The sequence below is a fragment of the Alosa sapidissima genome, chromosome 7, assembly GCF_018492685.1.
Source record: "Alosa sapidissima isolate fAloSap1 chromosome 7, fAloSap1.pri, whole genome shotgun sequence".
Taxonomy (NCBI): domain Eukaryota; kingdom Metazoa; phylum Chordata; class Actinopteri; order Clupeiformes; family Clupeidae; genus Alosa; species Alosa sapidissima.
In genome coordinates, this window is record NC_055963.1 from 7,750,313 (window position 1) to 7,766,260 (window position 15,948).

General features: G+C 47.1%; 1 protein-coding gene across 1 annotated transcript; it reads right to left on the reverse strand.

Annotated features, from left to right (window-relative positions):
• Nucleotides 1-4,646: 4,646 nt before the first annotated feature.
• Nucleotides 4,647-15,134, reverse strand: rnd1b (Rho family GTPase 1b). Its single transcript, XM_042098294.1, has 5 exons — nt 14,868-15,134; nt 14,380-14,467; nt 6,831-6,940; nt 6,159-6,293; nt 4,647-5,825 (listed from the first exon to the last, which is right to left on the reverse strand). The coding sequence occupies exons 1-5, from the start codon at nt 14,985-14,987 to the stop codon at nt 5,580-5,582; spliced, it is 699 nt and encodes a 232-aa protein (XP_041954228.1). The 5' UTR covers nt 14,988-15,134; the 3' UTR covers nt 4,647-5,579.
• Between the last annotated feature and the right edge of the window lie 814 nt (nt 15,135-15,948).

Here is a 15,948-nt window from a genome sequence, read left to right on the forward strand (position 1 = left end):
CCGCCGTGCCAAAGACCATGGCAAGCTCATTTGCATTGTGGGCATCGTCGGAGGGGGTGGATGCTGTTGCCACCGCGATGGCAGAAGACCACCCAGTGAGGCAGAGAAGCCCCGCTGTGGAAGCAACAGAGCTATGCCCAACTCACCACGCACACACACACACACACACACACACACACACACACACACACACACACACGCACGCACGCACACGCACACACACACACACACACACACACACACACACACACGCACGCACACACACACACACACATACACACACACACACATACACACACACACACACACACACACACACACACACACAAACCTGCTCAATGGCCCAAGGCACTTTGACCTCATGAGTTTACAAGGAGTTCAGATTACCACCTCTACCCACCCCCCACCCACAGATACATTCTCGTCACCCCAACAATTCCAGTTGAGATTTATAGTCAACACTAGGCACCATTCATTCTCCTCCAATTGACATGACCGGGGGTAGGGGTGAAGTCTGAGATTCACAGAGGTGGTTTGTTGTTGAACCATGCACATCTTTATTGTGCCAACTCTCCTTTGTGTACATCTGCGCATTTAAATGTGTGTTTATCTGTGGATGAGGACGTGCAAGTGTATGTGTGTTTGTGTGAGTGTGAGTGTGTGTGTGTTTGTGGGCTGAGACTTCAGATGACATCTGGTTACTTATTTTGAGAAGAAAGTATTTTTGACTTTTCTGCTCGCGTGCAGTGGTGTGGATTAGTCGGGAATTAGTGATGAAGCACACTAAAAAGAGCATGCTCACAGATGTTGTTTTCAGTATATAGTCTACTCTAGCTCATCTATCTCTGTAAACAACATTAAACACAATGGTGTGTGTGTGTGTGTGTGTTATTTTCTGCCATGGTGTTTTCAGGGCTGTGGGCCATCTCCAAGTGTTGGGGTCTGGGTGAGACATCCTGCTTGGCACCTGGTTGAAAAGCCAGGGGGGAGGCGGTTGCCCACCTCAGCCACCTGTCCCCCTGGCACTCAGCCTTCCTCAGACGCCAGCCACCGCACGGGGGGCACACCCTCCCAGATGCTGCGTCTTGAGACAGATGTGTGTGCCAACCCAGTGTCACTGAGACTAGGATCTGTGTGTGTGTGTGTGTGTGTGTGTGTGTGCATGCATGTGTGAATGCCAGTGTTTGGATGTGTGGACTAAAGGAGGAGACGTCAGATTCTTGCAGCAGAGGGATGTGGTGTGTGTGTGTGTGTGTGTGTGTGTGTGTGAGAGGGTGCCAAGTTAACAGCAGGTCCTAAGTGACGACAGATTCCAAAATATGGCAGGAGGATGACACAAGTCAACACTGTGCTAAAGCTATTCTAATCTCCCCTCTACTCAAACAACAACTCTGACATTATTACCACCATATCTCAGTTTCTACCCTATTCCATTCTATGGTAATATAAGCTATTGTATTCTATTCTATGGCAGAGCTCCCAACTGTATTGTGCTATGCTCTGAATGGTATTGTGATGTGGACTGTAATTGCCTCAGCGCTACATCAGGCTGATGGCTGCGGCAGTGTGCTTGAGGCCTAAGGCTGGTTAATCTGCCTGACAGTTCAGACTCAATCCTGGCTATCTCAGCTTGGCTGCTCCTTCTCGATGCTGAGGGGCCGATTCCCGGCAAGCCACTTTGCCTAGCCACACCGCACCGCACAGCACCGCGACTCCTCTCCGTCAGCGCGGCCCACGTTGAGTGGACTCCCTCATTAATTGGAGCTCATCTGTATGCGTGAGGGGAGACAGCCAATCCCCTGCTCCGTCCGCCCCCTCCCACATTCGGCGGAAAAAAAAGTCATTAGGAACGGCAGCCTGAGACGAATGCACTCATCAAAGCTCTATTATTGTGGTCTGGGATGGCAGTGTCGCGCCGAGAGAGGGAAGAGGGGGATTCGTTTGAGGCCGCGACGAAAGGTGCTTTAACTGTTTGCTTTTGTAGTTCCACTTTACTTGAAGTAGACTTGGGCACACTGTCCTTCAGATATTTAGCATTTAACTGTTGGTTTTGAGTTTTTTGTTGCACATTTTACTCCCAATTCTAAATCTAAAGCCATAACAGCAAGTAATTTTGCTGCAAGTCCTATGAATATAAGATGTGCACTGAGCTCTATTACACAGTAAATGTTCTCTATTCTGCACAGAGGAATGGTTATACTCTTTTTGTAAAATAGTTACCACTATGTTTTTTTTCCCCTTTCATTCAATATGAGGAGAAACTTTGTGACCAGTTTACAGATTTCTAAAATGAAACATTGCAATATCATTATGATGATGCCACATAAGGCAAACTTTATTATCGCGAGAAATGTAAAAGGAAGGCAAAACAGAAACATCTTTAAACATACAAATCAAAACAAACCAAAACCAAAGAACCACACGTAACACCATATTGAAATAAATATAGGGCTCCATAGTTTTACATCACTCACATTTGTATGGTGTCAGTCACTGAACAATCAGTTTTCCTCTGACAATCTTTTCATCAGGATTTCTTACAAAGATTATATAAAACAAGATATGTACAACGGGTATAACCATTAAGAGGACATGCTTGAATGCTTAGCTGTACCCCAGTACCACACAATGACAGCACGTTGGCCAAAAGGTTCAAGAAACAGCTTTCTTTTCACACATGAGCCAAGGTTACTGCTCTAGTTAACGACCTCTTAACAAAAAGAGACAGATCATTTCAATAAAAAAATAAAATAAAAGATAAACTGGACGGTTGCAATTCTTTTCACTTCTACCAGAAGCAAAGAAAGAGTGTTACATCTGGAGCAGTGAAGGCGAGAGTCTCTTCCCCCCTTTAGCCCCCCCTTCCCTCCCAAAACCAGGGAGCCAATCTCAGGCACCTCTCACTACAACTGTTGCTAGGCAATGTGGAGGAATTTCTGGTGTGACCAAAGAGCGGAGCCTTGCAAATCACCACCTGAAGTCGCACACTGCCAAAACTCCCCGCCGCCCCAGAGGTAACACAACCTCAGAGACCAAATAAAAACATAAATATTGACCATGAAAAAGGAAAAGCAGTAAACAAAGACAATGCTTTGAATGGAAAAATAGCTTTCTTTACACAGGGCCAGCCTGTTAGTTATCTTTTTTAGTCATTTGATCCAGTGAAAGTCCTTCAATCCCGTGAAACCCCCAAGCCCTTCTCACATTGTCGATTGTTCTTTACACTGGTCTCCTATACCCTTGCTCTCCTAAACACTAAATGATTCAAGATTCACTACACTTGCTGACTTCAACCCCTTCCAATTTCTATTGTTGGCTTTCCTCGTGCTTGGAGGTGTAACAGAGTATAAATGGATTCTGTTGACGAAAATGAAATATCCCAATACTTCTGTTTTGTTCAGCTTTACTGGCTTGCTAATAAAATCCTCCCTTGATACTTAGCATTGTTTCACAAATCGGGCACCGTTGAACCGACCTCTTCTTTGGCTACTGTGAAAGGTCAACAGGGTGCAATCACATTATGGTCACTAGTTTTTTTTTAAAGCAGGAATATAGGCGTTGCTATACAAACGTCCACAAAGCAGTTAGCATGACATTAAATCACAAAGCAGAAGTTTTTATTGCCACTGCCTAATATACGTCACATAATGAGCACTCAAGTCATTATTGCTTTGTGGTTAAAAGCAGATTTGTGTAGTTTTTTTTTATCTTCCAGGAAATATGTTAAGCGCACATTACTATGAAGCTTAAGAGTTTTAAGTCTGAAAGAGTCGAGTTTTAGTTACACACTGGACTGTCAACTATCACTGTAGCCACCACAAGTGCCGGGTATGCATTCTGAAGTAAATGCAAGTACTGTACAAATGGGCATGAGAGCAACGTTACTGCAGTCGTGGATGAGCAAAAACAAATGCCGATGGAGTGCTACATCAGAGAGCTGAAACCTCCGAATGAAAATAATTTGTAAAAAATAATAATACAAAAACAATGTAGCCTGTCCCTACAGATTAGGCCAGCTACAGCTCTCAGTAAAGACAATCCAGCCTGACAAATGAAACCAGTAAATGTAAAAACTGCATATGTTTTTCTTTTCTTTCTTTTTTTGCCTTGTTGATTTGCATTGGCATCAACTACATGTTGCTACAACTGCTTTCCGGAAGATCATCCTCTGGAGATGGAGATATGACGAGAGAGAGAGAGAGAGAAAATAAAACCCTGATAAATCTGATGTGCTCAGCATGTTAGACTTTCTCATCCTCTAAGCTCAGCAGCCCCCCCCCCCCCCCCCCCCCTTTTCAACTCCCCTCTTGTGGATGATAGCCTTGGCTGATCTGGGATCTCCCTTTCAGACCTATTATTCCTGCAGTCTCAGAGCAGCTGCAGGCCAGGCGATACCAATCATCATGTTAATGCGATCTCACTCCCCACCAGCACCAGCGGCAGCTCTGCCCTCTGCCCCCCGCCGGATCTTATTGCCTCTTTAAAAATAGAAGCGTGCAGATCAGGCAATATTTAACGAGTGGAAAGGGGACTGGGGAGGTGGTGATGGTTTAAACTTTGGTAGCCTCTAGAATTGCCCACGCGGAATCCTCCTTCCTTGTTTTTTTTCCCCTTCTGTGTTTTGCTTTTTTTATTTTTTTTGGGGGGGGGGGGGGGGGGGTTCTGACAACAAAGGCGCCGCTGGGAGCAGAGAAGGGCATGTATCCTCCTCCCGCTCTTAGCTGGAGTCTGGGCAAGCAGCAGCCAGCAGTAAGAGAACATCAACACTACTCACAGGCTGGACTGAGCCTGCTATTCAGTTTTGACCAGATGCTTCCTCCCTCTCCTGACAGGCTAGCCCACTATGAGCAGGGGTCAAGCCCACAGCTCCGCTAGAGCCTGCTGGATAGACTCAGACCAGGCTGCTCCCTCCTTTGTACCCATCGTGCATACACATACTATCTGTGCAAACAATGTCTTAAAATGGCTTCCCCACTGCTCCCTCTGACCGAGTTCATCTGAAAAAAGTCCATTATTTCCGTTTCTTTTCCCCCCCTCTCGAATGCAGTCAAATGATTATGAACCTGACACGGCTACCACTTTGTACACCATTTTTTTTGTTTACAGCTGCACATAGCAATAGTTTTGAAGTACAGTGAGCAAGAACATGAGAGAGCTGATGATCTCTGATTTTCCAAGAAGCAAGGATACAGTGTTGAGATAAAGAGAGAGAGAGAGAGAGAGAGAGAGAGAGAGAGAGAGAGAGAGAGAGAGAGAGAGAGGGAGAGTAAGAACAAAACAAAATACAGCAGATATGCACTGAAAAGATTCAGGACAATGTGGACAACAGGGTGTCCACATGTCCTGAAGGACTTTTGTTTCTTTACACATTTTTTTCCCTTGGGGGGGTGGAAAAAAGAGTCAACACAGAACCCTTCACATGGTGTATGATGAGGCCATCATAAACCACCCACCCCCCCTTCCCCAAATCAAACAGTGCAGGGGAAGCCACTGCTGGGCGGGCGGGGGGGGGTTGACATTTATTTTCTGACTCTGTTGTTGTTGTTGTTTTTCTGTCTTGGTCTGCGCCGCCACCCCACTCACATGACGGAGCAGCTCTTGGCCTTCTCCTTCTTGAAGGTGGAGGTGAGCAGCTCGGACTTGCTGGGCAGGTGCAGCAGGCGCTTGGACAGGCGGCGGGTGGGACTGGGCTTGGGCAGCGGCTGCAGCTTGTTGAGGCAGGCCAGCGCCGCCGTGCGGAACACACTGTGGATGCTCTTCTCCGAGGTGAAGGCCGAGCACTCCAGGTAGGCCTCGGCACCCAGCTGCTTAGCAAAGGCTGAGCCCTGTGAGGCACAGACAAAGGGGGGGGGTTAGTTGTGGCGTGAGAGAGGGCAATGAAGTAGCGAAGCCAGATTACTCAATCTCACAATCTCTGCCAGTCAGATTACTCAATCTCTTTCTCTCTGCAATGTTTAGCTAAATAGCATATGTACTCTATTTTGTCGCATGACTATGGGACATGACGACAAAAAGGTCGTCATGTCCCATAGTCATGCGTCAAAATAGAGACCTCCACACAGATGTACTCATCAAAGTGTAATTCTGATTCTGATCGTATCTGGGAGTCCACAGTGACACGAGTGATGGCTTTTCCATGACGACACTTGTGGCCGTACCTGCTCGTAAGTAACGGGTGTCTGCTTCTGATTGGACAGCTCCATGAGCGTGCAGATATCTGTGCGCAGGTCCGTCTTGCAGCCAATGAGCAGGATCCGTGTGTTGGGGCAGAAGTCCATGATCTCAGTCCTCCACTAAACACACAAGCACACACACACACACACACACACACACACACACACACACACGCATTACATTAAAAGGCCATAGTGGAAATAGGCATATTTGTGAAATACTCCTGTGCCCATATGTTATCTGAAGAAAGCACATTTTTTTGGTCATGAATGCTGTCTCAGAGAATCCCTCTCACTGGTGGGAAATGTTTGTGAGCTTCCTGAGAAACTAGCGGTGTGAGCGTGTATGTGTGTATGTGTGTGTGTGAGCGTGTGTGTGTGAGCGTGTGTGTGTGAGCGTGTGTGTGTGTGAGCGTGTGTGTGTGTGTGTGTGTGAGCGTGTGTGTGTGTGAGGTGTGTGTGTGTGTGTGTGTGTGAGCGTGTGTGTGTGTGAGGGTGTATGTGTGTGTGTTTGCTCTCCTGTTGCATCATGTGTGGTTCTGGAGGCCTTGTTAACAGGGAGACATGAGAGGGGGGTAGTGGGTGGAGGGCAGCCTGGGGAGCCAGGAGACAGTTGGCAAGGCGAGCGCGATTCAGAGAACGCCTTTGATCCACTACCTTCTTCAGGCCACTGTCCACGATGTCGGGGCGGCTGATGTCGAAACACAGGAGCACGGCGTCCGAATCGCTGTAGCAGAGGGGGCGCACGTTGTCGTAGTAGGGGGAGCCTAAAAAAATAAGACATCATGCCAAGAGGGGGTGTGAGATACCGAAGTCTGCAGCATAATAAAAACAAACACAACAACGACAACAACAACAACACTGGAAGATGAGAACGTAGTGCAGTGTGGCCTTCATAGTAGGACATGAGAAAAGGAAGGACTTCACTACACTCCTATAAAATGGCAATGCATTTTCAGCAGGTTGCTGTGTATTGGATACAGCAGTTAGCTTCTGATTCAGTGAACTCAATATAAAACCGCAACAGAAAGTGAGACGGCAAGGCAGAGAATTCTAAGATCATCAACTGGTGCGCGCACACACACACACACACACACACACACACACACACACCCACACACACACACACACACACACACACACCCACCCACACACACACACCCACACACACCCACACACACACACACACACACACACTACACACACACACCCACACACACACACACACACACACACACACACCCCCACCCCCCTTCCCTCACTGTCACCAGCAGCACATACGCCATAGAGAGAGGAAGCTGAGCCCTTCCTTTCTGCCTTTCTCCCTTTCACTCTATTGGCATTTTAGAGGAGAAGAAAATGACAAGTGAGCTCTAAATCCTCATTGATCTTTCCCTTCTTCTCTCCTCTCCTCCTCATCTCTCGCTCTCTCTATCTCTCGCTCTATCTCTCTCTCTCCATCCAAACAGAGGATTACGCAACCGGAGGAGCGGGGAGAAGCTGGGGGCCGGTAGACGCCTCCACTCTCCTGCACTGAATCCTTAAGTAAGCCCACCCCCCCACCCCCCGTACTATCTTACACCAGCCCCATATGCAGCAGAAGCTATGTCTTCAGTCCCCTCACAGTTACCACAGCAACAGCATTGGAATCCTCCATCCGCAATTTTTTTCCATCATTCTCTTCTTTTCTTTTTTCTTTTTTCGTGGTGAGCGTGCCTTCCTCCTACCCCTTTGCAAGAGGAGGCTTCTCCTTTAAATGCCAATCAATCGCGCAACTACACCCACCCACCCACCCCCCGACACCAGCATCACCACCCAAAATAATATCCCCACCCACTTGCTGTGAAGGAATCTTCCTCCTTTGTGAAGACATTGATGTAGAACACACCCTAGTACTTTTCCCCCTAGCCCCCCACCGATGTAGAACACACCCTAGTACTTTCCCCCCTAGCCCCCCACCGATGTAGAACACACCCTAGTACTTTCCCCCCTAGCCCCCCCCTCCCCTCCATTTTGTTTACTTGTCACAGTATGAAAATCAAACTTAAAAACTGACACAAAAGAGCGCCTAGCCAGCAACGCTCTCGGCTGATCACATGCCCACTCTGGCTGAGGGAAGAGGAGAGATAACAGGACGTTGTTATATGGGCGATGTTGGAGCGTGCCCACTGAGCGCGGGATGAAATATTGAGTTCAGGGGAGGTTATTGGATTTTCCATGTTACGGTCGGGATTAAAGAATATCTGCTGGGAGACTTGCGCAGAAAAGGGGGAGAGCTGATGGAAATCCTTTATCTCACGTCAAGGTTAGCAAACCAGCACGGCTGGCTCCACTACAAAAAAGCTTTTATGCTTTGGAATTGCCCATCAACCAGTGATTTGGTTTATCACTCGGACCTCCCCCCCCCCCCCCCCCCCCCACCCCACCACCCCCCCCACAAACACATCTGACCAATCCTGATATGGGAATGGAGAGCCGTTCATATGCATCAGTTTCACAGCCTCCTAATTTGCGGAGGAATTGCAACCCATTCTTCCCTCATAAAACCACATCAGCCCTTCTGTTGACAATCTGCAGCATAAGGCTGCAAAGCCCAGAGGCCATCTTTGTCAGTGCGAGAGGCAGAGAGCGGCATTCCAATTAAGGTGGTGCAGCTATCAGAGGGACAGGTATCTGCTCCATCAGCTGGGCTGGGGAGAGGGTGCAGAGGGGGGTGGGGTGGGGGGTGGTGGTGGTAGACTGGGGAAGGGGGGCTATAGCATGATGTGTACACAAAGGCTAATGTCTGTTTGCAGTGATAGCATCCTGCCAGAGATTGAATGCACTGGGAAAAAGCTATCTGTGACTGATGGGCTCGAGGGAGGGGCGTGGTGGGGTGGATGTCAGCCCTGGGTGTGACTATGCATTAAATCTAAACTGATCTAAACGCGGAAATCGATGGACATGCACAGGGCAGGAAAGTACCGAGCCATTTCAATTAAAGTTGACAAATTAGTCATACTGCCATAGCAGTGAAAGATACAGAGGGAGGGAGAGAGAGAAAAAAATATATATATAGAGAGAGAGAGATAGAGGAGAGGAGAGGAGAGGGAGAAAGGGACAGAGAGAGCAAGTACAGAGGAGAATGAAAAACATGGTGTGCATACCAACATTCCCTTCAGCCCCTGCTAATGCCGCTGATGCGCTACACTTGCTATGAAAATAGATGAAAAAAGCAACAGGATCAGCAGAGGGAGGAGTGAGAGTATGTGTATGAGAGAGGGAGGGGGAGAGAGAGAGAGAAAAGGAAAGAAAAAGAGAGAGAGAGAGAAAGAGAAAAAGAAGAGAGAGAGAAAGATAGGAAGAAAAGGCATTTTTTGTGTGTGGCGGCGAGACCTCTCAACACTAATCCCCAGTGTCCTCAAGTCTGGGATCACAGAGCACCGCCATCAAAAGCTTCCACCGTGACACATCGTGTGCCGAGCGCACGAGTCCCGGCACGCCAGTGTGTGCGTGTGTGTGTGTGTGTGTGTGTGTGTGTGTGTGTGTGTGTGTGTGTGTGTGTGTGCGTGTGCGTGCCACATGTTCCCCAACAACAGCTAGCGTCTGTCTCGCTACACAACATCCCTACAGCAGAAGGCAGAGGCTGCAATGCATGGGGATATGGGTTAAAAAGACACGCAAACAGGAGCCAGAGGGAGGCTGGGTGGGGTTGCTATAGTGATATGATAGAGGTGTAGCTCCGCCATGCCTGCAGTTGTGCTCCGTCTCCTACAGCAGGACCAGCCTCTCGGGCGCCGAGCAACGCAGCGGAGGGGAGAGGGGGGAAGTGGGCCAGAGCCGGCTGGGTGATTGACATGGGAGGCACGGAACCTTGGGCACAGTAAAGGCCTGATGTCGGCTAGCAGATGGAGGAGGGCTGGCCTGCTTTTGTATCCTTCATATAGAGTAGCAACCAACCCCCCCTCCACCCCCACCCTTCATCTGACTGACACACACATGCACACAGATACACACACATACACACACATACACAAATACACACACACACACCCTTATCACAGCACTTTCCATGTCATTACCCTATTTCCTTTGACAAGAGGGAATTTCATGGGGCCAGCTGGGTTAACGATGCTGGCTCCTTTCAGACAAAATTCCAGGTTTCTGGAAGCCCTCCCATGTCTTCAGGGCTTGATGCATGGGAATTCCTGTTTGCCAAGCTCTTAGCAAAGACTTAGTTGGCAGACACAGGGTCTATCTTTAAGCTAAGTCTAAATCCACAGGGAACAAGCCATACCTCCAACTCCAGCTCTTTCTAGAACAAAAAGCCCTCCTCAAGGCACCCCACAGCTGCAGTAACCCTGCCGCTCCCCAATGGTACACATTTCAGTCTGCCAAACAATAGCTTCCCTATAGACCGCTCCGACGTGCCAACCGCGCACCAAATTGGATGGCTAACCTTCAACTTCTGCTGGGCCTTCTACTTCAACCTCATTGAAAGACCATCTCCTCGCTGTGATGAATCGCTGCTACTCTGCCTCATGTGAACGCCATACAAAAGAAGGGAACCTGAGGTCAGAGGTCACGGAGGAGGAGAATGGTGGAGGTCAGGAGGATGGTGGTGAGGAGTGTGGGGAAGCAGCAACCCCCCCCCGCCCCCCGGCCGGGGACCTCTGGGAACGAGCCTTGACACATTCCCCCTTCGCCTTCCACCCTGCCCCCAACCCAGTGGCGCAGGGATGCAGGAGAGGACCCATCACTGAGCCCCGTGAGGAGGGAACAAAACAGCCCTTCTGACAAACCCCTCCCACCCCCCCACACGGCGTGACACCAGTGGCCATGACCCCTGAAGAAGTCCACCCTCCCACCTCCATCACCACCACCATCAATACCACTTCAGCAAGTGCTTCTTGAGAGCTGCCTCATTTCCATATCTCAACAGCTGCCAGGCCTGCCTCCCTCCAACCTCATCCATATGCACTCATCACCACCACAGATCAGTCAGATACTCCACACAGAGAGCATCTCAAATGGGCCTTGCGCACCTCCTTTAAACCCTACAGCCTTGTGGACGTGTTATTTTCACAGCACTCTCTCCTGCTTGTTTGGAAACATGACCTTAATAATGTGAACATGTTTCTGTGTCAGTGCCGGACCGGGCTCTCGTGGGAGGCTCACGTAAATCCTTGGGCACGTGGCCGGCGGCCCTGTCTGACGACACTTTGGGCCCATCCGCGTGATGAAATAAAAGCAGTGTAATCCATGCGGTCACAAATACCTAGTCGTAACCTCGAGCTGAGACGCGCGTCCCCTGCATTGGCACCCAGAAAAGGCAGGCCGCCGCCAGCGCCAGTGCACCCCTGAGTGCCTGTGACCTGTCCGGTGGGCCTGTCTGATTAAAAGTCCAGATTGATTTGGGCTTGTAAATCCCAAACAGGCCCTCGACAAGCGAAGCTACCACAGCACCTGATGAGGTCAGCCCAATCAATGGGCAGAAGCCCTTGCGATGGGGACACTCAATCTGCACCTCCCCACAAACAACACTGAAGATATACTGCATCAGAGAAAGAGAGAGAAAGGGACAGAGAGAAAGGGGGTGGGGGAAGAGACGGAGAGAAAGAGAGAGAGAAAGAGAGAGAGAAAGAGAGAGAGAGAGAACCTGCATTCATATAATGAGTAGAGGACATTTCCATCACATAACAACAGGTTATTATGCCACCCTACCACACTCAAACAGCACCAGGATGCATTGCTCTCTGGAACGAAACTAACAAAGACAGCTGCCATTTTCCCATTGTCACCCTGAAGCAGGCAGACATGGCATGAGAATCGGCCTGTGTGCATACCGGAGCACATTCTTTAGAAGTCATTATTTTAAGTTCAAAGGTTTTTTTTAACCTGTTCGGATGTTTGGGTATGGCATGGGTGTGATTTGGGGCTTACAGCAAATATTCTTTTGAAAGGGGCTCACCAAGTCCCTTGACTGTTGTCTCACTACCTTCCGGAAAAAAAAAACCATAAAGCTCTTTTTTCTTCACCCTCGAAAGAGCACTTTGCCTATCAACCGGCACATCTCCACACAGACCAATCAGATCAAAGAACTTGAGCAGAGATTAAAGAGCTCAGGGATTTGGGAAGCCCCAAATTCTCATTCAGCTTTTTAAAACACTCTGCTTGTGGAAAATGAGTAAATCATGCTACACTGACTCTAGAGTATACTGCAAATCACAACAAAATATGACATTTTACCTGTTATTATGATTTTAAAAGTGCTATTTAAAATTTCAAAAGAATATTTATTGCAGCTATAATAATATAGACAAAATATCCACATTTAGGTCAACCATAGCATTTTTACAGCTGTGATTTATTCAGCATCTGTCTGAGAAGAATGGTAGGCACCAAGAGAGAGAGTCACTCCATGACGTGAATCTAAACTGAGCAATCCAACACAAACTGCACAGTGCACACTAACAACACAGTTTACAGTAATCAGGTCAATAGGCTAGAATGCAATGCCCCTGGGGGATTTAACTGCATGGCCACCCATGTGCTCTCCCACAATATGAGGCCCTCTCTCTCTCTGCCTCACAGCACAGGCCTCTGTGGCCGGCTAGACAACCGAGCTAAGTGGATGGTCTGATTGGTCAGTCGCAGTGGGTTGAGGGACACCACTAATGGCTATATTAGGATGCTGCTGGGCCGGTGGACTGCTCAGGTTTTCCCCTTGCGGCGAATGAGCATGAAGCCACATGTATAGCATGACCCAACGCCGTCTGTCTGAAATCAAGCGCCGCTCGAGCTAAGCCGAGCATGTCACACTCTTATGGGCTCCTTCAGCCGATGCTCAAAACCTTCTAAGTGATAGAGTAGAGCACAGCACAAGCGTGCAGATAACCAAAGGAATCAGTGGAGGGAGAGGGGCCATATGACCAAGCTTTGGCTTTGGCTAGATATGGACAATGATAGACAGCTGTGAGGACGTCAAAGGAGCTGCATCTATCAACCACACTAAAATGCAGGTGCTACAACAAGCACACTAAAATGCAGGAGCTACAACAAGCACACTAAAATGCAGGAGCTACAACAAGCACACTACAATATTAACCATACAAAAGTGGTTACAGTAGAACCATATGGAAAGTGTGTGGTTAACATAAGTTCTGAATTCGAAGCGAGGTTAAAGGAATAGAGATTTGTATTAGCCTGGTTGGCATTCTCTTCGCCCAGACAAAATTAATTAAGTGTTTGTACCCAAATTAGGCCACTTGTTAATCATTTGGTGTGATTTGCATAAAGCCATCATGACTAGACGTCTATTACAGCCACAGTCTTCAGACATCTCTCTAAGCATGATTCAAACAACTGCTGAGGTTCACACGATTCTTCCCTGGTTATATTGACAATAGCTGAGAAGGGAGACGCTGAGTGTTGACATCAGTGATGCAAAACCAGGCAGAGGGAGAAATGAACCAAAACAAATAGGTCCATGCAAGGGATGTTCACCAGACAACTTTCACTTCCACGTATGGCCCAGAATAACATATTAAATGATCACGGCTGAGTCAGCTTAGAAAAAGATGCTAATCAGCCAGCAAATGGAGGTCACGGCACCCTAGACTCCAAACCCTAGACACGGCACCCTAGACTGCAAATGACCCACTTTCCAACATACGATGCAGTCATTAATCTGTGCATGTTAGGCCACCTTGCCCTTGCTGTTTGATTAGTGGAGTATGGGCAAAGCTAAGCAACTCCTAAGCATCTGAGCCCAGATTGGCATCCTACCACTGCATACTAGCTCACTTTAGATGTCACATGTGGGTCCAAATCTGACAGGAACGCTGGACATCACAGTGTTTATACAACCATAAGGTAAAGCAGGCCATGCAATACCGATCACAAGACAAAGAACACAAATAGGATAGATAGAAGTGAAGTAAAGATAGGGATCTAAATTTGATTTTAGTGGGGTTATGGTGATTTATTTTTTTAGACTGATTTCACTGTGTAATTTCATTATAACTGACTGACATGATCTTGTTTAGCACAATGACAACAGGGCTATTCCATGGTATAAAAATATGTAATTCATGCCGTGTCAGTAATATCATATATATGCATCACATATTCATTGCACTTACCACTGTCTCTCTCACCTACCACAAATACAAAGAGCAAATACTTCGTATTAAATATCTGAAATAATGAAACGGTAAAGATGTACCTGATGTGTCCCACAAGCTCAACTCTACCCGCTGGTCCTCGAGTTCCAGACAAGCGGTGTAGTTCTCAAATACGGTGGGTACATATGTCTGCACAACAGCAAAGAACCTCATCACAAACAGGTAAGGTAACGACGTGATGCCACTGCTGGGCAGTGAAATAAACTACATAATACTCGATTAAGAAATAAAATCGCAGTTAATAAAAAGGTCAAATAAGCTAATGATAGCATACACAAGAGATTAAAATGTGAGTAAAAACCACAGCAAATTCTGAAAACCAACCCGTCTAAGACATATGGCACGAACATGAGCTCCCTAATTGAGGGATGCAACTACTAGGCTCCTGACTCAACTTTAAACATCATTAACAACAGGTTAGATACCGTCAAACTGCCTTAAATTGTCTATCATACATAGCTCCACATGAACGAATAAAACAGTAAAAATTAATTTCGCCTTTTCGTTCTCAAACATGATATTCCAGTACCTCGGGATAGCAGTCCTTCGCCAGCACTTGTAACATTGCCGTTTTTCCGCATTGGACATCTCCAACAAGCACCAGTTTACATCTCACCACCATCGGCTGAGTGTTTCTTCTTTCTTTCATGATTATGTGTAAATGCGTAATGTTCAAACGCTAAAATATACGAAAACGATAAAACTCGGAACACAAAAGCCACGGAGAGAAATTATGCGAGATCGGGTTCAGTGCGTACTCCTAGAAAGATACCCGCAGTTGATGTGATTGAAGTAAGTGCCGCAGCGTTTTATACACGGCATCAGCAGCCAATGGGCTCACGGGATTTATTCCTGACTGTGTCACATTTGGTTCCACTGCCCCTGGATGCATTTTCCCGGTTGGGTTGATTTTCCCCAAGATCAACTCATTTGGGAAAGTTGGAATTCAACATGATGGAATTACGAACACTACAAGAATGAAATAAAGCCTTTATTATTTCCCATTTTGCTAAATCGCTTATCTTATTCAGTCAGTCATTTCTCCCCCATGAACTCGTTAAGGTTATTTAAAACGAATTGTATCTTCTTAAAACCTCTAATTAGGTTATCTTATTAGAAATAACACAGGATATTGAAGGCTATAAAACAAGATTTTCTTTGATACAAATATCATTTGTCATTTGACGTTGCCCTGTCATTTTCTCTCATTGGTCTCGTGGGGGTTTTACTGTCTTTAGACTGAATCATCAGATTGACAGCTGATTGTAAATCGATTGGTGGATTCGTGGACAATTGAACCCACAGACCATTTTATTCCTCCCTAATGAACTCTCTTTCATGTTGAGGGGGCTGTGTGTGTTTGTTTTAACACCTCACCTGCCATTCCTCTAGTGCAATACACAAGTGACGGCCAGCCAGCCATTAACACCACAGCTTTCTATTCATGTTAATTTAACTACTTGACGGTTATTTAATTAGTGTTCAAGACAAATTCCCAGACAAAGGACACAAAATATTTTTCAAATGTGACGTTCCAATATTTGCCTATCATTAGAGTTTTTCAGACTATATTTTACCCTACTATTATATAGACTAGAGCCTATAGGCCT